This window comes from Oncorhynchus gorbuscha, linkage group LG09 (assembly GCF_021184085.1).
Source record: "Oncorhynchus gorbuscha isolate QuinsamMale2020 ecotype Even-year linkage group LG09, OgorEven_v1.0, whole genome shotgun sequence".
NCBI classification, from domain to species: Eukaryota; Metazoa; Chordata; class Actinopteri; order Salmoniformes; family Salmonidae; genus Oncorhynchus; species Oncorhynchus gorbuscha.
The window spans coordinates 28,415,053-28,441,995 of record NC_060181.1 but is presented as its reverse complement, the minus strand read 5'-3'; the positions used below and the strand labels follow the sequence as shown (position 1 = coordinate 28,441,995).

The 26,943-nt window shown below is 41.7% G+C and overlaps 1 protein-coding gene across 3 annotated transcripts; it reads left to right on the top strand.

The window, feature by feature from the left end:
* The first annotated feature begins 542 nt into the window (after window positions 1–542).
* LOC124043352 (leucine-rich repeat-containing protein 3B-like) lies at window positions 543–12,823 on the top strand. Of its 3 annotated transcripts, XR_006840303.1 has the most exons (4): window positions 543–734; window positions 6,837–9,794; window positions 9,962–10,038; window positions 10,069–12,823. XR_006840303.1 is itself a non-coding variant. In XM_046361882.1 (2 exons), exon 2 carries the CDS (start codon window positions 7,026–7,028, stop codon window positions 7,845–7,847), a length of 822 nt encoding a protein of 273 aa, XP_046217838.1. In that variant the 5' UTR covers window positions 543–734; window positions 6,837–7,025; the 3' UTR covers window positions 7,848–12,823. The 3 variants fall into 3 exon arrangements, 1 of the variants encoding a protein (XP_046217838.1); XR_006840302.1 differs by having other exon boundaries at window positions 6,837–11,522; window positions 11,555–12,823; XM_046361882.1 differs by having other exon boundaries at window positions 6,837–12,823.
* The last annotated feature ends 14,120 nt before the right edge of the window (window positions 12,824–26,943 follow it).

Genomic DNA, 26,943 nt, shown 5'->3' with positions numbered 1-26,943 from the left:
ACTGTGTAGGCCACATGGCAAATGTGGGCTCCTGATTACATTATGTAGGCTTCCTGTAGGAAGCTTGTGTGAGCAGACACAATTGTAACAGAAAAGTATTTAGTATAGGGTATTTTCAAATGTGGACCAATGTGATCGGCTACAATTCAAGTATGCAACACTTAAAGAGCAATATTTTGACAATTATTTCTACCATGGACTCATTGAAGTGTTATGCAGATTGAGGGTGGTGACTGACTGAGGCCACAAATCAAATTGGATTCCTCACCTGCTTCGTAAACAACAGGTGTAGACTAACAGTGAAATGCACCTACAATTTGTCTTAACTTAACAACTCCATTTAGTTTTACGAGAATACAATACAATGAAAATGTCTGATGATGTATTACAAGTGGATTGAATTAGTCAGAAGAACCCAACAGACAGTATGGCAATACCTACTTTCTGTCTGACTGCGGCGTGCATTCCATTCATCCCCGCGCGCGCTCTGGGTAAATACCGTCGCGGCCAATTCTTGTCTCGCAAACCCCTCCCTTACCAGCTCGAGCCCAGTCACATTCCTTTCATGTTCAATACTGAGCAGTAACAAGCAATTGCAACAATGTGAATTTCAACTTCGGATATTCGAACATCTTTGACGAGGATAGGCAAAAATTACAGAAGGGAGATTGGGTTGGAACGATCCGTATGGAATTGTCAACGTATGGAATTGAGAGGGGTTGTTTTTATTGCAGGTGAGAATGGAAACGTATGTCGCCTGTTGCTCCGCAGTTCCGTTACACGCGCAGCACACACACGTATGTATGGAATCATTTTCATGCTGGCTTTCCACCTTTATTTATCTCGTCTGGTGGTTGTTGTTAGTCAGATAAGGAAACAAACAGGATAAATAGATGAGTTGGGGTAGTCATATATCCGTTTTTGGGATGATTTCAATATCCACCATGTTTTAAATTAATAGTATTATTAAACGTTGTCATGTGACGATTCAATTTGTTGCTTCACAGCCTCATTCATCTCTTCTGATCACTCAAATATAGTTTATTGTTGGACTGTCGAATATACTGTTATTTTTCTGTTATAATAATGTTGTGATAGGATGCCTGCAATAATATTGCTGTTATGTCCTTGATAAATACTTGGACATAACATAGTTCAATGGGTGTCATCTTTACATCCATGCCGCAATGACATAGTTTAATCGTGGCAGTGAGTTGTTCCCCATGTAGAAAACAACAGCTGCGCTGGTCAGAAAGGGAAGCCGGGAACCCTGTAGTAGGTTACGTCGCATTTGGCCGCGGAGCTCGAGGGCAGGGTTAACGGTTGACGGTTGAGCCCAGGAGTGCGCTATAGGAAGGAATTCGCCTTGGTGACGAGCAGGCTCACACAGCAGGGTGTCCTTTCCTTTAGTGTTCATATGAACATTGTTTAGCAGATACACACTCATTATATCATATAAAAACTCATACTATATAATAACATCTTGTAATATCCGAATGATAATATATAACCGATAAACAAAAGGCATACATTTAGACCTATAGGCCTACCTAAAAGAAAGTGTACAAATCTGTGTAGGCTTGGCTACTCATACATCTGATTATTTACCATGGGGCATGGCTTATTTGTTTGGGAAATGCCATGCCATTTAGAACACTTGCAGATTATTGTCTTTGAGGAATAGCTTGGCTATTATTTGCTCAGGTCCAGTTCTATGGTAATTCGAAACCCCTCAATGCATCAAGACTATTTGCATAAATGGTTCACCCTTAATGATAATGTTAATTGGATTAACACAAACTGTATCAAGTGATGTGGGGCTGTATGCTTCAAGAAAACATAGTAGACTAGTCTACTGTAGATCTAAGTCTATGTCCCAAATTGCACCCTATTCTCTGTGTAGTGCACGACGGCTCTGGTCAAAAGCAGTGCACTATGTATGTAATAGGGTGCCATTTGGGATGCAGGAATTTCATAAATATGGCCTTGGCAGGAACATGTAACTTAAGTAAGAGAATGGCCATATCCTATGATAAATGATCAAAATAATGTTGTGGTTGTGTCAAAAAAAAATCAACTCTGTCTAATCACTCTGCCTCTTAATACCATGATGGTGTACATCAAGTTGCTCTTATACCTGTGTAGTAACACTACAGTAACACCATTGATGTTACATAGTATTCTAGTAATTGTTTTGTAAATGCATAGTAATGGAACAATCGACATGATTTATTCTCTGACTTTATGGTGGGGTCATATCAAAGAGCTATTTCATTGAACTCTTGACCATTCATTCATCTTCAGGCTAATGCTTCCAGGCTGACAGTTTTTTTGCAATGGGTGGCGTCAATATTACTTAACCTAAAAGAGTTATAGCTGTATTTATTTTTCTTTATTTCATGATCCTTACTGCCATGTTGAGATTTGTCATAAGAACTAGCTTTACCTGTAAGCTTTGGTTGACACCAGTGGAAGTCACAGCTAAGCTCTTGCAAGGAGAGAAAAAACATGGGGGAGAAAATAATTGAGCAACCTCTACATAGCCTAAGTGCTATTTACAAAGCCCATGCATGATTGTAGTTGATTGGGAGCCCATCCCACTTCTAGAGTGCCTGCTAAATTGTGATTGCAGACCGATTTAGTTGCATTTGAAAATCAGATTTTTGTAAAGGATGGCTCTTTTTACAGTAATGTTAAAGGTTGTATTATTCTCTGTCCCCAATCCACTCTGGCATCTACCCCTTAAAATCATATGATGACAGATATTTTCCTGCACAGTAGGAAATGCATACTTGTAGTGTATAAAACTTGTACAAACTTGTAGGTTTAAAAAGGGTTATAAAGTATGTAATTTTGACTTTAAACTGTCAGACTTGATTTACACTAACGATAAATGTATTATCCCCTGCAAGAAATGTAAATTATTATCCACATAATAATTCACATTTCGTGTTGCTGCAGGATTATTTTCTTGCTGTAGCAAGCTGGCTCAAATTAAGATCATACATCTGTAATTGGTCAGAGTTTCAAAATGGTCTAAACCATACTGCTACACAATATGGTCATATAAAGACTTCAGGTAGAAAGTAAGGACTTTATTCAATTTATGAATGTTTTCATGGTTCCACTGAATCTGAATGACAGGGCAATCATGTCCTTCTTGATTTGTGAAAAGAAAATTGAAGTGATGGCAAAAATAGAAATGGTTGCAGACTCGCAGCTGAGGCTGTATGCTAGTTGTTAGTGGACTGTGGACACACAACATTTACATATCAATTAACGTTTGGCCAATTATAGATTTCAAAGGCGCCCATTTCAACCTGTATGTGAAAAACCTTTGACACTGCAGTGTGACCAGAGACGGAAGAGGGCCAGCAGCTGAATTCAGTCAGGTCATTACTGTGAAATATCTGTTGGGTATGATGGTATGACTTCAGTCAGTTAGTCATTGGACTTGAAAGGCCTCAAAGCTCACACACTCCCAGTGACACATAGCCTACATTCTCCCCTCCAAGGGCCTCTGAAGATGATGCATTCAAAATCCCTCGTCACCGCGGATACCAACTGTCACTTGTGTTGCTTTGCCATTTTTCTACTTGCGGATGGTGGATGACAGGCCTGCGTGCAATTCAACGTTTTGGCAGTTGGCGTTTGAACCTAGACACACTTGAGGGAGGCTGGGCCTCAGACAACACAGATGCTTCCCTCCCTGAAATTGATAAATAAACATAAATTCTATTCTATTCTATTTTAGTCTCTCTGTCATATCTTTGAGCTGTGCCTGGTGCTCCCAGGGGAGACTGGGCCTCAGACAGTCAACTAAGATTCTTCCCTTTCTAAATCTCTCTCATCCTCATAGGATCTAGTGAACAACACAAGCTGTACGGAGATAGGGCCACTCCCTCACACTAGGTTATTATTATTTATATAGTTTTTAGTATCTATTTTTCCCCCAGATATGTGGAGATGCCCATATCCATTAACAATCACTGTAGTCTAGAGCGTCCTACAATTCCTCCCATCAAGCTGCTGGGCAGTATAGTAAAGTTGTGTATAATCAGAATTGATCGTATGTCTAAGTGGATACATTTTTCAGGATCTTATCCTGTTCGAACTCGGTAATGAATGTGTTTTATCAGTACCTCAGGCAGATCTGACAGACAGATGTTAGTATGTGTTTATATACATGATAGGTAGGGTCTCGATATGGGGAAAGTCATACGATGGAAAATAAGTGCATAGCACTTTTATAATTGAATAGGGCTGTATTGTACAGTTAACTTACAGACTACAGGATAGATAGGCTCTCAATATGGGGAAAATACAGCTATGGCTGAATAAAGGTGCCTAGCATTTTTATGATTGAATAGGGCTGCATTGTACACTTGGGTTAATGTAGAGTTCCTGCACTGTAAGTGAATTCCACACATTCACCCTGTGCTGTGTCTTCCCCATGTGATGTTCTGCAGACAAGGATCTGTTTTGAGAAGGTGACAATACACAGTGTGACAGAGGGAGAATGAGGGGGGCATGATATAACCAGCCTGCTGCATTCCACTGTACTTAGCACTTATCACACAATGGCTGAGTCCCTATCACACAATGTGTGAGTCCCAAATGGCACCCTATTCCTTATGGGACCTGGTAAAAAGTAGTGCACACATAGAGAATAGGGTGTCATTTGGAATGCAGGCAATGTGTTGTTGTTATCCACAGTACGCAAGCTTACAATAGAGCAGGTATATGTTTTTTTTTACTAACAATACCGATCATGTCGTGATTGGGAACGTAAGTAAACATTGATTCCATTGCTCGCTCTAACTTCACATTACTGTGCACTTACCTTATTCTTACTCTTACACAGATAATAAAATGTACATGTCACAACAGGCAATGTATATGTTTGACAGATAAAAACTTGTTCCTGCAGTCAAATGACTAAATCGCCCTGCTAGTGGCCTCATGGGTGGAATGTTCATATGTTTCAGAATTTCAGAATTATTAAAAAATGGTATATATATATATATATTCAACTACGAAAATCCGGTGTTTCTATGTCAAACGGTTTTGTTATATTTCAGTCTTCTGTGATGTATATAAAGTGTAATATTGGGATGCAAACTCAAAATTAACCATATTTCAACTCTATATCTGACATTATGCAGGTGCCTTCTTTTTAATCCCATAACCATGTGTGTGAGGTGTATACTTTGGTTTCAAATGAGATTTGTTTAAGACTACCAAGAAACACTCTGTGTGACCCTGATTTAGCACACTGCAGTAAGAGGTTAATTGACTAAATACACAACATAGTTGTAGCCTAGTGGTTAGAGTCTAGTGGGTTGAGTGGTTAGAGTCTAGTGGGTCTAGTGGTTAGAGTCTAGTGGTTAGAGTCTAGTGGTTAGAGTGGGTCTAGAGTCTAGTGGTGGTTAGTGTCTAGTGGGTCTGAGTGGTTAGAGTCTAGTGGGTCTAGTGGTTAGAGTCTAGTGGGTCTAGTGGTTAGAGTCTAGTGGTTAGAGTCTAGTGGGTCTAGTGGTTAGAGTCTAGTGGGTTGAGTGGTTAGAGTCTAGTGGGTCTAGTGGTTAGAGTCTAGTGGTTAGAGTCTAGTGGGTCTAGTGGTTAGAGTCTAGTGGTTAGAGTCTAGTGGGTCTAGTGGTTAGAGTCTAGTGGGTTGAGTGGTTAGAGTCTAGTGGTTAGAGTCTAGTGGGTCTAGTGGTTAGAGTCTAGTGGTTAGAGTCTAGTGGGTCTAGTGGTTATAGTCTAGTGTGTTGAGTGGTTAGAGTCTAGTGGGTCTAGTGGTTAGAGTCTAGTGGGTCTAGTGGTTAGAGTCTAGTGGTTAGAGTCTAGTGGGTCTAGTGGTTACAGTCCAGTGGTTAGAGTCTAGTGGTTAGAGCCTAGTGGTTAGAGCCTAGTGGTTAGAGCCTAGTGGTTAGAGCCTAGTGGTTAGAGCGTTGGGCCAGTAACTGAAAGGTTGCTAGATCAAATCCCCGTGCGGACAAGGTAAAAATCTGTCATTCTGCCCCTGAACATGGCAGTTAACCCACTGTTCCTAGGCTCTCATTGTAAATAAGCATTTGCTCTTAACTAGCTTGCCTGGTTAAATAAAAATAGTTTGTAGCTGGCTAGTGTTTGATTCACAGGTCTATCCTTATTGCCAAATCTCAGTAAAGAATGTGTTCTTTTAAGGACAGTAATTCTTCTAACCTAGCTTAATCAATCAAATGTATTTCTAAAGTCCTTTTTACATCAGCAGTTGTCACAAAGTGCTTATACAGAAACAGAGCCTAAAATCCCAGAGAGCAAGAAATGCAGATGTAGAAGCACGGTGGCTACTGTAGGAATTCCTCCCTAGAAAGGCATGAACCTAGGAGGAAATATAGAGAGTTACAAGGCTCTGAGGGGTGTCCAGTCCTCTTCTGGCTTTGCCGGGTGGAGATTATAAGATTATCTTCTGGCCAATAAATTGCCATTAAGGCCAGATTGTTCTTCAATGTGTTCAAACATTTATAGATGACCAACAGGGTCAAATAATAGTCACAGTGTTTATTGAGGGTGCAACAGGTCAGCACCTTAACCTTATCGTGTAACCTAGCATGTCATAAATAGAACAAATAGTGCAATATTGTTTCTATCAATAACAGTGAAATTATGATGATGTGTATACAACAGAGTAAATCAATGGTTTATTGTCATTTATACACCGTGGTGCTCCTGTTTTGTCTTTTTGACTACAGCAAAAACCAAAAGGTCCACACTAAAAAAGTTGTTCAAAATACGTATAGTCCTTCATTAAGCAGTTTTATATTTTTTAATGCTTCTATCTGTTTTTATTTCAGCATGAGTTCAACTGGTGGCAGGTCCTGCTAGACCTGAACAGACCGTGAGTGTGTTGGTGGAGGCTCATCAGTCTCCAGTATGGAGTGTTTGGTATGAGCCGTGGCCGGTCTGCTGGTCCTTGGGCCGGTCCAGTGGTGAGGTGTCCCTGTCCCTTGGCGGGATGCTGAGGGCTGGTGGTCCCCACCAGTATGACTCCCCTGGACCTGTGGCTGTCCCGCTCCATCCCCATGTGCCTCCTCCTCCAGAGCCTGGTCCTCATGGCCCTGTGCTTCCCCTCCGCCTCCATGTGTCCCAAGGGCTGCGTCTGCCAGCGGGCCCGACCCGACCCGGGCCTCCACCTCGGCCCGGGGCCCCTGGGGCTCTTCCTTGGCCTCAATGTCACCTGTACCGGGTCCCGGCTCAAAGAGATCCCCCCGGACCTGCCTCCAGACACCGCCGTGCTCCGCCTCGACCACAACCAGATCATGGCCGTTCCCGACCATGCCTTCCGGGGCCTGAGGCTGCTGCGGGAGCTCAACCTGTCCCACAACGCTGTGGAGACGCTGGAGGAGGGTGCCTTCAGTGGCGTGGAGGCCACACTGCAGGTCCTCGACCTCTCACACAACCGCATCACTAGCGTGCACAAGGATGCATTCGCCCGGCTCAAAGCGCGGGTCCTGGTGGATGACAACCCCTGGCACTGTGACTGCACCCTGCAGCAGGCACTGGGCGGCATGGCCCACAACCACGAGGCGGCTGCACGCGTCCTCTGCCGGAGCTCCGAGCTCCAGGAGCAGGAGGGACGCCATTTCCTGGCGGTGGACACAGACCTGTGTAACCTGGCCAAGAGGACCACGGACTACGCAATGCTGGTGACGATGTTCGGCTGGTTCGCCATGGTCATCTCCTACGTGGTGTATTACGTACGGCAGAACCAGGAGGATGCCCGGCGACACTTGGAGTACCTTAAGTCGCTGCCCAGCAAGCCTGTGAAGCCCAACGAGGTGGAGGACATCAGTACTGTGGTGTAGCAGGACATCATCACTACTAGACACTATAGGACATCAGTACTACAGTGTGACATCCCTGGAGTGAGAACTGACATCACTATAGTGAGAACTGACTGTATACAATATAATTAGATTGCCTAATTAGTTCTAGAATTAGAATGACTAATTGATTCTAATTCTATGCATGAACAGCAGAAGTTCAGAATTAAACCCGGAGATATAGGACCCATATTTCAAAATGGATGTAACGTCTTCTGTTGTGAAAATGTTTTTTTGATGTACTCAAAAGAAATCATGATAGATTAAACCTGGATCCTTGCATTTGAAGCTTCACACCCAATATGTGTTAATTACAAAAGTAAACACTGAGAAAGCCCAATTTTTAAAGAGGAGAAATGCTTAAACGTTAGTGTTTGTCTGTAGACGTCAATCTAAAGACAAGCATTTTGGAATGCACATGTGCATAGACAACAGCAGTTAGTTCAGATCACATTAACAGAAGGGTAAAGTCTATGGGGGTACCACAGATGGCTTCATTGAGATCTGTTCTGAGATTGTTTTGAAAATCTGAATCTCAGGTTTACATTTTGATAGGTTGATAAGTATTTTTTTAGAGCAAAATCTGGAGAAATGGTTTTTGGACAACATTTTTGTAAGGTAATGATAACAGCCCTTTGATCTAGAGGGTGTTCTCTGTGCTTGTGCATCCAACTGCATACTTTGTTTAATTTAATTTGAATAAATAACAGGACCCAAACATCAATCATGAAACTTACCTTTACTTTCCAAATGTGAAATAATTAGAATCAATGATTTGTTAAAATGATCATGATATCACCAATGTTGAAAAACGACTGATGTGCTGTAAAAATACTAAACATTTCTTCCTTAATTTTGTCAAGTCCCTGTACTGTATGTTCTTGTTGTCTTGAAATGACAAAGTTGATTCATTGCATCTTAGTAGATTTGTGATGGTCAGATAATGTAGCACAATGGTTTGGGGTAGATATCAAATCAAATGACTCCCCAAAAAATTGGTAGATTCAAGTGATTCGTATGTGTGTCATGTGATTTACCAGTACCCTAGTAGTGTCCAAGTGCTCAAGTTCTGAGAACCAACAAGCGTTTTGTGTTACATGTTAACACAACACATACACAACAACACCCAAAAACAATACTTTGCATTTGGCTTTTCCACAAAACTAATTTGCTAAGATTTCTAATGACTCAGTCTATGCTTCCTGAAATAGAATACATATTCATATTCATAGAAATGTGTTTCACACATAGATTCATTTCTCAGCCAAAGTGGAGAAATACTCAGTGTCCCAAATGGGACCATATTCCCTACATATAGCCCTATGGGCCCTGGTGGAAAGTAATGCACTATGTAGAGAATAGGGTGCAATTTGGGACACACCCACAGCGTCACAAACCTGTCGATGGGAAGACTGTAATAATTTCAACACAAACATCCCCTTTCTGTTCTGCCCCCATGCTGCGTTCAGAATGCAGATAGATGCATGCATCATTTACCTTGCCTTTAATAACACTGTGTGTAGAGTTCTATACCCAGCAATGTGAGAAGAGAAAATTACAGCTGTCATTTGTTTAAATGGCTTTCACTTGCATCACAGTGACATGGGTTCACTAAAACATCCCATAGAGAGAAAGATGGAGAGAGAGGTGAGGGGAGGGCAGGGCAGGGCAGGGCAGAGAGGGATAGAAAGTGAGAGAGAAAGTGAGAGAGAGAAGGAGAGAGGATAGGTAAGTGGGCGAAGGAGCGATATGGGCAGGAGAGTGAGAGAATGAAAAAAGTAAAAGCTTCTATCCATATTCAATGTGGTTAAAAAATGATGTATTATGTACAAGGAATGTTACACAGTTTAGATTCCCCCCCAGTGCTGCAAGGTGGCCAGTTCATTTGGAAGGATTTGATGATATGATGAGCACAGGTTGTTACAACAGGTAGTAGTTACAACAGGTAGTAGTTACGATAGGTAGTAGTTACAACAGGTTGTTACAACAGGTTGTAGTTACAACAGGTTGTTACAAGAGGTTGTAGTTACAACAGGTTGTAGTTACAACAGGTAGTAGTTACAACAGGTTGTTACAAGAGGTTGTAGTTACAACAGGTAGTAGTTACAACAGGTAGTAGTTACGATAGGTAGTAGTTACAACAGGTTGTTACAACAGGTTGTAGTTACAACAGGTTGTTACAACAGTTTAGTAGTTACAACAGGTTGTTACAAGAGGTTGTAGTTACAACAGGTTGTAGTTACAACAGGTAGTAGTTACAACAGGTTGTTACAACAGGTAATAGTTACAACAGGTTGTTACAACAGGTAGTAGTTACAACAGGTTCTTACAACAGGTTGTAGTTAGAGCAGGTTGTAGTTACAACAGATTGTTACAACAGGTAGTAGTAGCAACAGGTAGTAGTTACAACAAGTTGTTACAACAGGTTGTAGTTACAACAAGTCATTACAACGGGTAGTAGTTACAACAGGTTGTTACAACAGGTTGTAGTTACAGCAGGTTGTAGTTACAACAGGTTGTTACAACAGGTAGTTGTTACAACAGGTAGTTACAACAGGTTGTAGTTATAGCAGGTTGTTACAACAGGTAGTAGTAGCAACAGGTAGTAGTTACAACAGGTTATTACAACAGGTTGTAGTTATAACCGGTAGTAGTAGCAACAGGTAGTAGTTACAGCAGGTTGTTACAACAGGTATTAGTTACAACAGGTTGTAGTTACAGTAGGTTGTAGTTACAGCAGGTTGTAGTTACAACAAGTCGTTACAACAGGTAGTAGTTACAACAGGTTGTTACAACAGGTTGTAGTTACAGCAGGTTGTAGTTACAACAGGTTGTTACAACAGGTAGTAGTAACAACAGGTAGTAGTTACAACAGGTTGTTACAACAGGTAGTTACAACAGGTTGTTACAACAGGTTGTTACAACAGGTTGTAGTTACAACAGGTTGTTACAACAGGTTGTAGTTACAACAGGTTGTAGTTACAGCAGGTTGTAGTTACAACAGGTTGTTACAACAGGTAGTAGTAACAACAGGTAGTAGTTACAACAGGTTGTTACAACAGGTAGTTACAACAGGTTGTTACAACAGGTTGTAGTTACAGCAGGTTGTTACAACAGGTAGTAGTAGCAACAGGTAGTAGTTACAACAGGTTGTTACAACAGGTTGTAGTTACAACAGGTTGTAGTTACAACAGGTTGTAGTTACAGCAGGTTGTTACAACAGGTAGTAGTAGCAACAGGTAGTAGTTACAACAGGTCGTTACAACAGGTAGTAGTAGCAACAGGTAGTAGTTACAACATGTTGTAACAACAGGTAGTAGTAACAACAGGTAGTAGTTACAACAGGTTGTTACAACAGGTAGTTACAACAGGTTGTTACAACAGGTTGTAGTTACAGCAGGTTGTTACAACAGGTAGTAGTAGCAACAGGTAGTAGTTACAACAGGTTGTTACAACAGGTTGTAGTTACAGCAGGTTGTAGTTACAACAGGTTGTAGTTACAACAAGTCATTACAACAGGTAGTAGTAGCAACAGGTAGTAGTTACAACAGGTTGTTACAACAGGTTGTAGTTACAACAGGTTGTAGTTACAGCAGGTTGTAGTTACAACAGGTTGTAGTTACAACAAGTCGTTAAAACAGGGCGTAGTTACAGTAGGTTGTAGTTACAACAGGTTGTAGTTACAACAGGTTGTAGTTACAACAAGTCGTTACAACAGGTTGTAGTTACAACAGGTTGTAGTTACAACAAGTCGTTACAACAGGTAGTAGTTACAACAGGTTGTAGTTACAGTAGGTTGTAGTTACAACAGGTTGTAGTTACAGTAGGTTGTAGTTATAGCAGGTTGTAGTTAGAACAAGTCGTTAAAACAGGGTGTAGTTAAAGCAGGTTGTAGTTACAACAGGTAGTAGTTACAACAGGTTGTAGTTACAGTAGGTTGTAGTTACAGCAGGTTGTAGTTACAACAAGTCGTTAAAACAGGTTGTAGTTACAGCAGGTTGTAGTTACAACAGGTAGTAGTAACAATAGGTAGTAGTTACAACAGGTAGTAGTTACAACAGGTTGTAGTTACAGTAGGTTGTAGTTACAGCAGGTTGTAGTTACAACAGGTTGTAGTTACAACAGGTTGATAGACAAGTAGGCCTAGTCACAACACACATTCATCAAACTAAATGTAAATAGGTACATTGTTGTTGTGTGCGAGAAGGAATTTGAAATCCATTTAATAAATTGTTGTATTTTAATGTTGTGCTACTGTACAGCCTTTTGCACTGTCTTGTCCTGCAGAGCAGAGGCCATGAGTTCATGTCTCATGTATTTGTAATGGGTTTAGGAGAGGAGACTTCAATGCATGTACCCATACCGCAAATTTAAAAAGCACAGTGTAGCCAAGCTAAGGACTCTGGAAGAATATTTAATTAAGTGCCTGAAAAACTTCTCTCATATTTTCTGTTTCTTATTTTAACCAAATAATTTCACATTCAGAGTTGTTTTCTGGACATGAATGAAAAAAGCACTGCGTTTCACAGTCAAAGGTTTCTGTGTTTTGGATTCCTTTCATGTCCAGCATAGTGTACCGAACCAACACAAAGGAGACATGAACTCTGTATGGGTTGTCTTTGAAAGAGCTGATCGAAATGAAATGGACGTTGATATCCTAGTTTCCCACCATCTAAATAAAGAAGCAAAAACGTGAAAGTAGCATAAAACAGAGAGAATGTGGTTATTGTCTTCTCTGCCTGTCCATTTTCTTTTTCGAGACGGACAAAACATTGTCTGATGCTTTGTGATAAAACTGAAGACCAAGCACTGATACAACCATCCACACGTTGTAAAGGCATGTCATAAAAGGAAATAAAGGAAATATGGACACTCGTGATTTATTTGAACTTAACTTTGGGATGGTCATAATGATTGTTGTAGCCTTCTACCCAATACTTAGCATCAGGAGTAGAGAGGGGCACCCATATGCCTGTGAAGTCCAGTCAACTTTATTTAAAGTTTATTGTCAGAAGTTTTCAATACACTTTACAGAGGGACATTTGCCATGCGCTGATAACATTGTATCAATCACTTGTTCACGTTTTAGCGAAACAACATGTTTCTCTTTGAATTATGAGCTTCAGTATGTTTATTTGCATTTGTCTTTAAAGCTGGAATCCTTGATGGTGAAACAGCCAAGTCTGTTTGCAATATTACAACAACAAATAAGTTACTGCAAACAACGAACACAGTTTTTCCCCCTCTGACATCATTGCACGAGTGATAGAAGAGCACAATATGTACTGCAATGTTTTTACCATTCTGCACGACGTTTCTCTGCTCACAACGTTTTTCTGCTCGGCAACAAAAACAATTACAAGGGTGGTGGGGCGGCCCGTGGCACTGTACTGCGGATTCTATCTTTAAATGCAAAGTACGACAGATCATGAATAAGGCATGTTCAGAAAACACAGACACACACACAGACAAACACACACACTGATGAGGAGCCAATCATGGCTAAATTGAAACAAAGGGAAATAGTGTTTGAAGTTGAGACTAGAGGCCTCTTGTCAACGTTTCGCTAAAAGCACAGATGAACAAACGCTGCCTGCCATACATGAGTGCTCCTGTCTGTCTCAAAACAATTACTCGCTTCTTTCTTCCCCTCAACACCATGGCTACATCTGTTCAATGTCTCCTGGCTTCCTCCCTCCCTCCATCCCTCCATCCGTCTGTATTTAAGGCTGGGATAGGATGGATGCCCGACTGTTCTGAATTCTCTTCTGAATTATAAACTGTCACAGACTAAAATTAGATCCTTAAATTAGATCTATTTTTATACTCAAGGTACACCCAGAGTCATACTTCATGTTCTCTGCCAACACCCCCCAACCCCTACAATCTCTCCCTATGAACCACTTCCTCCCAGCTGTCCCCTGACCAGCCACACCCCCACTCTCCCAGCCACACCCCCACTCTCCCAGCCATATCCCTATTCTCCCAGCTATACCCCCACTCTCCCAGCCATACCCCCATTCTCCCAGCTATAACCCCACTCTCCCAGCCACACCCCCACCCCCATTCTCCCAGCCCCACCCCCTACTCTCACGCCACAGTATGACAGAGTCAGGTAAAATGAATGTACACATGGACATTTCTCAGACATATATGTCTCCAAGGACCAGTATCAGAGGGTTTAAAATATTATTGAAGAGTGCACCATAAAATCTGTCTAAGATGTGAACTTAGAGAAATTAAAAGAAGGACTTTAAAAGATAGAGAAATACCAGAGAGGTTGGGTTAGGTACCCGGTCCCTTAAGTTGAATCCTAACTTGCACTTTGTCTAACACGGCCATCAATGCATGACTACATGAACATTGGAAATTACTGTAAGTCTCAAGTAAAAATACAAATCTATACATGCAATGACTTCGTCTATTTATTGAGGCTACCAGACAGCCCTTTTCATTATTTTGTCTACAACACATTTTGGTTATGTAATAATTCATTTGAACAACAAATTCCAAAATCAACCTTCATAAGTAAATAATACATTTCAAGCTATTTTGACATACCAAAATGATGCCCCATCGCTGGTGAGTTTGCAAAGGATCACCAATTTTTGATCACCAATGTATTTATGGTAATCCTCTCTCTTTAAAATTTGATGTTTTCTCCGCAACTGCTCCTATAGTTAGCTGTACAGCAAATCAGCAATCTGTTCTCTAGCTCAGTGGTTCTCACATGTTTTGACCCTCTAACCCCTAAACAGAAGTTGGTTCATAGCGTGCAGACACGAACACAATCCCTGTAGCCGTTCATTACCGCAATAAACGGTGATGCATTTTCAAAACGCAAGATACAGAAATAAACTGAGACTGGATTGTAAACTGAGACTGAGACTAGATTGTGTCGAAGCACAGATCTGGGGATGGGTACCAAATAAATTATGCCGCATTGAAGGTCCCCAAGAACGCAGTGGCCTCCATCATTCTTAAATGGAAGAAGTTTGGAACCACCAAGACTCTTGCTAGAGCTGGCCGCCTGGCCAAACTGAGCAATCGGGGTAGAAGGGCCATGATCATGAAGGTGAACAAGAACACAATGGTAACTCTGACAGAGCTCCAGAGTTCCTCTGTGGAGATGGGAGAACATTCCAGAAGGACAACCATCTCTGCAGCACTCCACCAATCAGGCCTTTATGGTAGAGTGGCCAGACAGAAGCCACTCCTCAGTAAAAGGCACATTGCTTGGAGTTTGCCAAAAGACACCTAAAGACTCTCAGACCATGAGAAACAAGATTCTCTGGTCTGATGAAACCAAGATTTAACTACTTGGCCTGAATGCCAAGCGTCACGTCTGGAGGAAACCTGGCACCATCCCTACGGTAAAGCAAGGTGGTGGCAGCATCATGCTGTGGAGATGTTTTTCAGCAGCAGGGACTAGGAGACTAGTCAGGATGGAGGAAAAGATGAATGGAGCAAAGTACAGAGAGATCCTTGATGAAAACCTGCTCCAGAGAGCCCAGGACGTCAGACGCGGGCAAAGGTTCACCTTTCAACAGGACAACCCTAAGCACACAGCCAAAACAACGCAGGAGTGGCTTTGGGACAAGTCTCTCAATGTCCTTGAGTGGCCCAGCCAGAGCCCGGACTTGAACCCGATCGATCGAACATCTCTGGAGAGACCTGAAATTAGCTCTGTAGCGACACAGGTTCTGAAGAGAAGAATGGGAGACACTCCCCAAATACAGGTGTGCCAAGCTTGTAGCGTCATACCCAAGAAGACTGTATCGGCTGTATCGCTGCCAAAGGTGCTTCAACAAAGTACTGAGTAAAGGGTCTGAATACTTAAGTAAACAGGATATTTCCTTTTTTATTTGTATACATTTGCATACATTTTATAAAATCTGTTTTTGCTTTGTCAACATGGGGTATTGTGTGTAGATTGATTAGGGGGGAAAACTATTTAATCAATTTTAGAATAAGGCTGTAATGTAGCAAAATGTGGAAAAAGTCAAGGGGTCTGAATACTTTCCGAATGCACTGTACATTCTAATAATTAACTTAACCAAACTAGGCCTATCTGAAATGATCAGATAGCTAACTGTATTTTATATGGATTATATAAAGGTAGGCTACTCTGTTTATGGCAGGCAAAACAGGAGAGAATTACATTTGAATACACACCTTGCTATCCAGTGAGCACCAGGCTTGTAGCACTACAACTCATACAGAGACCAGACCAGACTGAGCCAGTTAAAACAGACCGTGAGCCAGCTAAAACACTGCCTGATTGTGATGTGTTTTCATTTCCTCCTGGTGTCTGATGGGAGGGAGCTGGCAATGATTCCTTATCTGTCTCTGCATATTGCTTAACATCAGCCATGCCAACAGTGCTGGTTGGACCTAGACTTAATAATTCTCCCAGGGACAAGACTGATCTTAAGTTCATAAAGTCAGAGCCATTGAAAGTGATCTTCATGGGCATCAATTTATGGTAATTCAAGGTATTGTCCTCGGGGACAAGCTCTCTGTCTGAAACTAAACATCAAGGTGTCAAGTTCTGACCTTTATTTCCTGTGTTTTGTATTTAGTTAGTATGGTCAGGGCGTGAGTTGGGTGGGCAGTCTATGTTTGTTTTTCTAGGTTTTGGGAATTTCTATGTTTCGGCCTAGTATGGTTCTCAATCAGAGGCAGGTGTCATTAGTTGTCTCTGATTGAGAATCATACTTAGGTAGCCTGGGTTTCACTGTGTGTTTGTGGGTGATTGTTCCTATCTCTGTGATTGCACCAGATAGGACTGTTTTGAGTTTTCACATTTATTGTTTTTTTGTAGTCAGTTGTTCATGTGTACCTTAACGTATTAAAAAGAACCATGGACACTTACCACGCCGCGTATTGGTCCTCTGATCCGTTTCGCCTCTCCTCTTCGGAAGAAGAGGAGGAAATTCATTACACAAGGGATGGTTTCCCAGACTCAGATTAAACCTCCCACTGAAATAAAAAGTATATGGAAAATCTTAATTGAAAGTGCTTTTTGGTCCAGGAATAAGCTTAATCTGGGTCCAGGAAACTGGCCCCAAATACGTTTCAACCTTATGTTATTAGTTGCTAATTCCTCATATTAATTTCCACCCTCAGTGTTTGGCATTTTGCTTATCACTACTGTATAATAAATGAATGATGGCATGTAAATACTCTCATTTTCAAAAAACATTTGTTTCATCATTTTTGAAATGCAAGAGGAAGGCCATAAAAAATCACATAGGAGCTTAGGCACAATTTAGATTTTGACCAACAGATGGCAGCAGTGTGTGTGCAATGTTTCAGACTGATCCAGTGAAGCATTACATTACGCACAACATTTTGAATCATGTCTGCCCAAATGTGCCGAACTGGACAATTGATACATTTTCAAGTACATAACTATAGAGAACATACAAAGCATACAGAACCAGCAGGGGTTAAAACTGTAGAACCCAGCTCCTACATTTTAATATAAAAATAGATGTATCAAACAAAACGATGCTACATTTTTATCTCTGAGACCCTCAGGATGACAAATCAGAGCAAGATTACTGAATGTAAGTACATTATTTACCTTCAGAGGTGAATGTATCAAACCAGTTGCTGTGATAAAAGTGTTTTGTTGTTGTGCCCTCTCCTCAAACAATAGCATGGTATTTTTTTTACTGAAATAGCTACTGTAAATTGGACAGTGCAGTTAGATTAACACGAATGTAAGCTTTCTGCAGATATAAAAAATGTCTATATCCTGGTTGGATGTTACTTACAACGTCATTCCAGTCACATTAGCACACGTTAGCAACAACTGTGCCAGTTTCGGGACACCGATCCAGTAGAGGAAAACAGTAAAGACATCAAAACTATGAAATAACACATATGAAATCATGTAGTAACCAAAAAAGTGTTAAACAAATAAAAACACATTTTATATTTGTGATTCTTCAAAGTAGCCACCATTGTCTTTGACAACTTTGCACACTCTTGGCATTCTCTCAATAAGCTTCACCTGGAATGCTTTTCCAACAGTCTTGAAGGACTTCCCACATATACTGAGAATTTGTTGGCTGCTTTTTGTTCATTCTGCCGTCCAACTCATCCCAAACCATCTCAATTGGGTTGAGGTCGGGTGATTGTGGATGTAACGAAGTTCGTCTGTTGATTGAAGAGAGTCAGACCGAAATGCAGCGTGTAGGTTACTCATGACTTTAATGAAAGTATCGCGGTACATGAAATAACTGATATAAGAAAACAACAAACGAAACGTGAAACTAATTAAAGCCTATCTGGTGACTACAACACAGAGACAGGAACAAACACCCACAAAATACACAGCGAAAGTCAGGTTGTCTAAATACGGTTCTCAATCAGAGACGACGACAAGCACCTGACTCTGATTGAGAATCGCCTCAGGCAGCCAAGCCTAACTAGACACACCCCTAATCAGCCGCAATCCCAAATAATACAAACCCCAATACGAATACAACATATAAACCCATGTCACACCCTGGCCTACCCAAACATATAACAAAAACACAAAATACAATGACCAAGGCGTGACAGTGGAGGCCAGGTCATGCGATGCAGCACTTCATCACTATTCTTCTTAGTCAAATAGCCCTGACACAGCCTGGAGGTGTGTTGGGTCATTGTCCTGTTGAAAAACAAGTGATAGTCCCTCTCAGCGTAAACCAGATGGGATGGCGTATTGCTGCAGAATGCTGTGGTAACCATACTGGTTAAGTGTGCCTTGGATTCTAAGTAAAATCACTGACAGTGTTACCAGCAAAGCACCCCTACGCCATCACATCTCCTCATCCATGCTTCACAGTGGGAACCACACATGCAGAGATCATCTGTTCACCTACTCTGCATCTCACAAAAACACGGCAGTTGGAACCAAAAATCACAAATTTGGACTCCTCAAACCAAGGACAGATTTCCACCGGTCTAATGTCCATTGTTCGTGTTTCTTGTCCCAAGTAAGTATCTTCTTCTTATTGGTGTCCTTTAGTAGTGGTTTCCTTGCAGCAATTTGACCATGAAGGCCTGATTTACGCAGTCTTCTCTGAACAGTTAACATTGAGACGTGTCTGAACTTTGTGAAGCATTTAATTGGGCTGCAATTTCAGAGGCTGATAACTTATCCTCTGCAGCAGAGGTAACTCTGGGTCTTCCATTCCTGTGGCGGTCCTCATGAGAGCCAGTTTCATCATTGCACTTGATGGTTTTTGTGACTGCACTTGAAGAAACTTTCAAAGTTCTTGACATTTTCCATATTGACTGACCTTCATGTCCTGAAGTAATGATGGACTGTCATTTCACTTTGCTTGTTTGAGCTGTTCTTGACATAATACGGACTTGGTCTTTTACCAAATAGGGCTATCTTTGTTATGCAGGTGAATGAGGACCCAAAAGCGACTTGGCGAAAACAGAGTCTTTAATCCAGTTTAAGGAAATAGCAATACTCCTAGACAAATCGGAGCGATAAATAAAGCATAAGAAACAATTTCACTCGTAATCACGAGAACTGACTGGAGACTCGATAATGAACTGCAAGTTGCCTCGGGAAGGCACTTGACCGTAGCAGACTCAGACACCTGCTCACCACGCAGCATCTGAGGGAAACACGACACGACAGGGCGATACAAAGACACAACACGGTGAACAGTATACAAGGATCCGACAGGACAGAAACGGAAAACAAGGGGAGAAATAGGGACTCTAATCAGGGGAAAAGATAGGGAACAGGTGTGGGAAGACTAAATGATTGATTAGGGGAAAAGGAACAGCTGGGAGCAGGAACGGAACGATAGAGAGAAGAGAGAGAGAGAGGGAGAGAGAAAAAAGGGAACGAACCTAAAAAGACCAGCAGGGGGAAAACGAACAGAAGGAAAAGCAAAATGACAAGACAATATAAGACAAAACATGACAATCTTCTGTATACCATCCCTACCTTGTCACAACACAACGGATTGGCTCAATCGCATTAAGATGGAAAGAAATTCCACAAATTAACAAGGTACAACTGTTAAATAAAATGCATTCCAGGTGACTAATTCTCATGAAGCTGGTTAAGAGAATTCCAAGAGTGTGCAAAGCTGCCATTAAGGCCTAGGGTGGCTACTTTGAAGAATCTCAAATATAAATATAAAACACTTTTTGATGACTACATGATTCCATATGTGTTATTTCATAGTTTTGATGTCTTCACTATTATTCTACAATGTAGAAAATAGTAAAAAGAAAGAAAAATCATTGAGTGAGTAGGTGTCTAAACCTTTGACTGGTACTGTATATACTGTACAGTACTTTTTTGGGGCGCATTTCAGTTAATAGGTGTGCCTTTTAAAAGTGAATTTGTGGAATTTCTTTCCTTCTTAGCCTTCTTAATGCATTTGAGCCAATCAGTTCTGTTGTGACATGGTAGAGGTATAGTTTTGATGAATTCGCTATTATTCTACAATGTAGAAAATAGTAAAAATAAAGAAAAACCCTTGAATGAGTAGGTGAGTCCAAACTTCCGACTGATATTGTATATATGCATGCCATTTTAAGTATGTGTATGTGATCCCGCCAGGAATTGAACCCCCAACCTTGACAAGGCTAGTGCCAACTGAGCCACACACAAGACCGCCACACACAAGACCACTCACAGACTTTCGTAACGAGACATTGTAATTCCTTAGGCAATAATATCTCAACCATACAGATTTTTTTCCCTTGTTCTTATTTCAGTTAATTGCCAAACATGAGACAAAGGGAAATTGGTAATCTGGTGAGTTAGGGGGGGAAGTGTTTTTTTTCTGTATTGTATCGCCCTTAATTTCCTAAACATTACAGTGTCATAGTATCACAGAAGAGGTAATCCTTCCTGAAACCTCAGAGGACTAGCCAGGAGGTAGATATGTCAAACGATCCCCATCTACGGTTAAATTGGTCCCCTTTGACACTCTACTTCCCCCTTTGAGCAATGTTCAGTTTCATTGAGACAAAATGAACACTCACTGCAGAGCCTAATTGGGACTAGGTCTGCAACCCAAATGGAATGCTATTCACTACATAGTGCACTACTTATGACCAGGGCCCATTAGGGTGCCATTTGGGGTGCATACTAGGACTACCGGTAGAGGAAGTCCTTATCTAATCCAAAACCACTTGTTATGGTGGCGGTGTACCTCTCATGCCAGAGGTACTGGAGAAGGTTAAGTGGTTGATTGGCTCATACAAAAACCATCACTGTGGCTTTCATCAGAATTATGGTCATATAAAATAAAACATTCACAACCCAGCCACTGAACAAAGCTTTTCACACTGTCTGAGTGGATTTGTTGCAGGTTGCAAGACCATCAACAAACCATTACACTTCTCCACCTGTTTTATGTAGCATACAACTATTTCTGCATGCCTTTACTGTATATGTATGATGATATCAAATGAGGATCTCCTGTCAATCTGTCTTCCTATGATGATATCCTTTGACACAAGGCATTAGCTCATCCACAGCCTAAATTGCATATTTACAGTGCCTTGCAAAAGTATTTACCCCCTTGGCGTTTTTCCTGTTTTGTTGCATTATAACCTGTCACGCCCTGACCTTAGAGAGACGTTTTATTTCTCTATTTGGTTAGGTCAGGGTGTGATGTGGGGTGGGCATTATATGTTTTGTGTTTCTATGTTTTGGCCGGGTATGGTTCTCAATCAGGGACAGCTGTCTATCGTTGTCTCTGGTTGGGAATCATACTTAGGCAGCCTGTTTTGCCACCTTAGGTTGTGGGATGTTGTTTTTTGTTAGCTCTGTAAAGCCTACAGAAGGTTATGTTCGTTGTTCTTTTGTTGTTTTGTTTAGTGGTCTGAGAAAATAAAGAATCACGAACACGTACCACGCTGCACCTTGGTCTACTTCATACGATGAGCATTACACAACCTGTCATTTAAATGGGTTTTTATTTGGATTTAAAAATAGTCCAAATTGGTGAAGTGAAATGAAAACAATTACGTGTTTCAAACAATCCCCCCCCCCCCAAAAAATGGAAAAGGGGTGCGTGCATATGTGTTCACCCCCTTTACTATGAAGCCTCTAAATAAGATCTGGTGCAACCAATTACCTTCACATGATCTGTCACATGATCTCAGCATATATACACCTGTTCTGAAAGGCCCCACAGTCTGCAACACCACTAAGCAAGGTGCACCACCAAGCAAGTGGACACTCACTGCAGTGGCACTATGAAGTGGCACTATGAAGACCAAGGAGCTCTCCAAAACAGGTCAGGGACAAAGTTGTGGAGAAGTACAGATCAGGGTTGGGTTCTAAAAAAAAAACTGAAACTTTGAACATCCCACGGAGCACAATTAAATCCATTATTAAAAAATGGAAAGAATATGGAACCACAACAAACCTGCCAAGAAAGGGCTGCCCACCAAAACTCACGAACCAGGCAGGGGGGGCATTAATCAGAGAGGCAACAAAGAGACCAAAGGTAACCCTGAAGGAGCTGCAAAGCTCCACATCAGAGATTGAAGAATCTGTCCATAAGACCACTTTCAGCCGTACACTCCAAAGAACTGGGCTTTACGGAAGAGTGGCCAGAAAAAAATAAGCAAACATGTTTGGTGTTCACCAAAAGGCATGTGGGAGACTCCTCAAACATATGGAAGAAGGTACTCTGGTCAGATGAGACTAAAATTGAGCTTTTTACAGGGAAATTCTTGAGGGAAACCTGTTTCAGTCTTCCAGAGATTTGAGACTGGGACGGAGGTTCACCTTCCAGGAGGACAATGACCCTAAGCATACTGCTAAAGCAGCACTCGACTGGTTTAAGGGGAAACATTTAAAGGTCTTGGAATGGTCTAGTCAAAGCCCGGACTCAATTTGCTGTGCATATAGATACTGAAGAACCTTTTTCTTCCAGTATCTTCACAAGGTCCTTTGCTGTTGCTCTGGGATTGATTTGCACTTTTCGCATCAAAGTACATTAATCTCTGCCTCCCAGGTGGCGCAGTGGTCTAAGGAACTGTATCGCAGTGCTAGCTGCGCCACCAGCGATTCTGGGTTCAAGCCCAGGCTCTGTCGCAGCCAACCGCGACAGGGAGGCCCATGGGGTGGTGCACAATTGTCCGGGTTAGGGAGGGTTTGACTGGCAGGGATATCCTTGTCTCATTGTGCACTAGTGACTCCTGTGGCAGGCCGTGCAGTGCACGCTGACCAGGTCGCCAGGTGTACGGTGTTTCCTCCGACACAGGCTTCCAGGTTGGATGGGCATTGTGTCAAGAAGCAGTTGGGCTGTATTTTGGAGGACGCATGGCTCTCGACCTTCGCCTCTCCCGAGTCTGTATGGGAGTTGCAGCGATGAGACAAGACTGTAACAATTGGATACCACAAAATTGGGGAGAAAAAAGGGGGTAAAAATCTTTTAATAAAACATATAAAGTACATTCATCTCTAGGAGACAGAACGTGTCTCCTTCCTGAGCGGTATGACAGCTGCGTGGTCCCATGGTGTTTATCCTTGTGTACTTTTGTTTGTACAGATGAACGTGGTACCTCCAGGCATTTGGAAATTGCTCCCAAGGATGAACCAGACTTGTGGAGGTCTACAATTTTTTTTCTGAGGTCTTGGCTGGTTTCTTTTGATTTTCCCATGTCAAGCAATGAGGCACTGAGTTTGACGGTAGGCCTTGAAATACATCCACAGGTACACCTCCAATTGAGTCAAATGATGTCAAATGATGTCAAATAGCCTATCAGAAGCTTCTAAAGCCATGACATCCTTTTCTGGAGTGTGTGTGTGTGTGTGTGGGGGGGGTTGAAGAGCTGTTGGCCGGGGTTGGGGTAGCCAGGTGGAAAGCATAGCCGACCGTAGAGAAATGCTTATTGACATTCTCAATTATAGTGGATTTAGCTGGGAGCTGGGAGGAGGTACTCTTATTTTCCATGGACTTTACAGTGTCCCAAAACTTTTTGTAATTAGTGCTGCAGGAGGCAAATTTCTATTTGAAAAAGCTAGCCTTTGCTTTCCTAACTGACTGTGTGTATTGGTTCCTGACTTCCCTGAAAAGTTGCATATCGCGGGGACTATTCAAAGCCAGTGCAATACGCCACAGGGTGTTTTTGTGCTGGTCAAGGGCAGTCAAGGGCAGTCAACAATGAATCATTTCAAAAACTCAGCAAAAAAAGGACCCTGTCTTCAAATATAATTTGTAAAAATCCAAATAACTTCACAGATCTTCATTATAAAGGGTTTAAACACTGTTTTCCATGCTTGTTCAATGAACCATAAACAATTAATGAACATGCACCTGTGGAACGGTCGTTAAGACACTAACAGCTTACAGACGGTAGGCAATTAAGGTCACAGTTATACGGGACAGGTATAGGATGGCAACAACTGCCCGAGTTATACCAGGAACGCACAATCCCTCCAACAGTGCTCAGACTGTCCTCAATAGGCTGAGAGAGGCTGGAATTAGGGCTTGTAGGCCTGTTGTAAGGCAGGTCCTCACCAGACATCACCGGCAACAACGTCGCCTATGGGCACAAACCCACCGTCGCTAGAACAGACATCACTGGCATGATGAGGAGATGCACTACAGTACTTAATGCAGCTGGTGGCTACACCAGATATTAAGTGTTATTTTTGACCACCCCTTTGTTCAGGGACACATTATTCTATTTCTGTTAGTCACTTTATGTGTAAGTTGTTGAATCTGGTTATGTTCATACAAATATTTACACATGTTAAGTTTGCTGAAAATTAACACAGCTGACAGTGAGAGGACGTTCATTTTTTTACTGAGTTTATGTATGACGACTGTAATTCCAGCATGTTAAAATAACACCCATAACACCATCACCTAAGATGGAGGTCCCATCTATAAAGGGTATGCGGAGGGTTTATAAATGGTTAACAAATAATAAAAGTAATTAATATATCATACATTTTATTTAAGAATCATATATCTTGCTAAAGAGTGAGACTGATAAACGACTGCTGTCCATGTGAAAATGTCACACATTAAATTACTCAGACTGCTATTATGGAAAAAAACATGCTCATAAATGATCAACACTGAATTGATTACACCTTTGACAGCAAAACCAGTAACACATTGCTGAGGCTATAAAACAGGCAGTAGGCCTAATTATTGAACTTTCTGTGTCATCCTCTGTGATGCCAGTGACCTGGCCCAGTGATTATCCAAGGCCAAAGGTCGCAATGAATACACAAGTGTATTCAATGAACCCCCCCCCTCAAAGCACTGGAATAATCCACTCAATGACGACACAGGTTATGTTACCTGGCTATTTGCAATTTCTCTCTCTCTATTTTACTAATGTAACCATGCAAGGTGTATTAGGTATTAGGTATGAACCACCACGGCCATTAAGCTGATGATAACACATGAAGTGTGAGTGTAAATACAACCGTAGGGGAAGTTGGTGGGTGGAATTATGAGGAGAAAGCAACAGACTATTAATTGGCGTGAATAAGCCCTTCAAATAAAGCCACAGTGTAATATGTCCACAGGGCCATTCCATGTGTGTGTCTGTGTGTGCGTGTGTGTCTGCGTGTGTGTGTGTGTGTGTGTGTGTGTGTGTGTGTGTGTGTGTGTGTGTGTGTGTGTGTGTGTGTGTGTGTGTGTGTGTGTGTGTGTGTGTGTGTGTGTGTGTGTGTGTGTGTGTGTGTGTGTGTGTGTGTGTGTGTGTGTGTGTGTGTGTGTGTGTGTGTGTGTGTGTGTGTGTGTGTGTGTGTGCGTGTGTGTGTGTAGTCAGAACGTCTCTCCTCCACCTTATCGGAGTTAAGCAGCCAGGGCTGTGTGACTAAGCCAGCCCAGCAGAGACGTCACATGAACCTGCATGCATTTGAAGATGTGTGTAGTGCAGGTGATTACAAACCGGCTGTGGGTAGCCCTATCAAACTAGCTAGAACCAGGTATTATTGTGCCTAGTTAGGTTCTGAAACCTGGGCTATTTACACTAAGCCTCATTCACATTGCAAATGTAGCCTCTTAATAATGATTTTCCTGGGATGGTCAGACAGACCTACCCAATCCTAGATTGTACAGTATGTGAGTGAGTTTTATGTTAATCAGGAATCAAACATATAGCTGGGAGTTCCTGGGATTCTCTATAACTTTAATCAAACCAAGTCAGACCCCTGAAACTAAAAATGCATAACACGATCCTGTTCCAGGGTCTGACACCCCTATCCACAGAAAAAAACATTATAGGAGAAGTTACACGTTGAAAATCAGCTATTAAAGTTATAGTCATGTTTGTGTAGAAACATATTCCCTCTCCACAGGACTGGTTATACACAATAGTATATGCTTCTTTGTCCACCGCTACAGAAATACCTCAAAGGTCCAAGCTCCTTTTTCTGCTTAAATACCAGACTGCTTTTGAAGACTTTCTGTCTGGATACTCTGAAATTCGTATGGGAATTATTGTAACTCTGTCAAGTCCTCAGCTCTCCACAAATGTTGCAAATTGCATAAATCTCTTGCACGCTACTTGTGAGATGAAGTCAGTGCCTGTTTTTCAGGGAGTACAACTTTCATCAACTGTATATTAGTGTATCGCAGCTGACCTGGAAGAAGCATGGCACGCCTGTGGAGGGATGCTGTTTTTAGTCTTCACTCACACCATGTTCCTTCCTTCTGTCCCTCCCACCATCTCGCCTGGTTTCTTTCACCCTCTCATGTTCATCTTCACAACCTCTACCCAAGGCTCTGGAGGAAATCAAAGGTGTGAAACCTCATTGCAATAATCAGCTCGATTTAGCGTGACGGAGATGGCACTCTCATGGTGGTGCTGTGCTATAGGAGAAAGAAAACATGAGAAGGAGCGAGACCATTCATAGCCAGAGGATGGTCCTTGTATGTTAGGATACTAAGAACTATAACATGACATATTTATGGTGAAATACGATGTGTATGGAGTTCCTCAAGGCTCTGTTTTAGGACCATTGTTCTGATGATATATGGTGCTACCTCTTTCTCACTGACTTCTTGGAACTTGTATCCTTTGGGAAACTCCTCAGCTAAACCTTTACGGGGTAATT

What these genes read in the sequence shown, in the direction of transcription:
- LOC124043352 (XM_046361882.1), top strand. Translation starts at nt 7,026, where the DNA reads ATGACTCCCCTGGACCTGTGGCTGTCCCGCTCCATCCCCATGTGCCTC.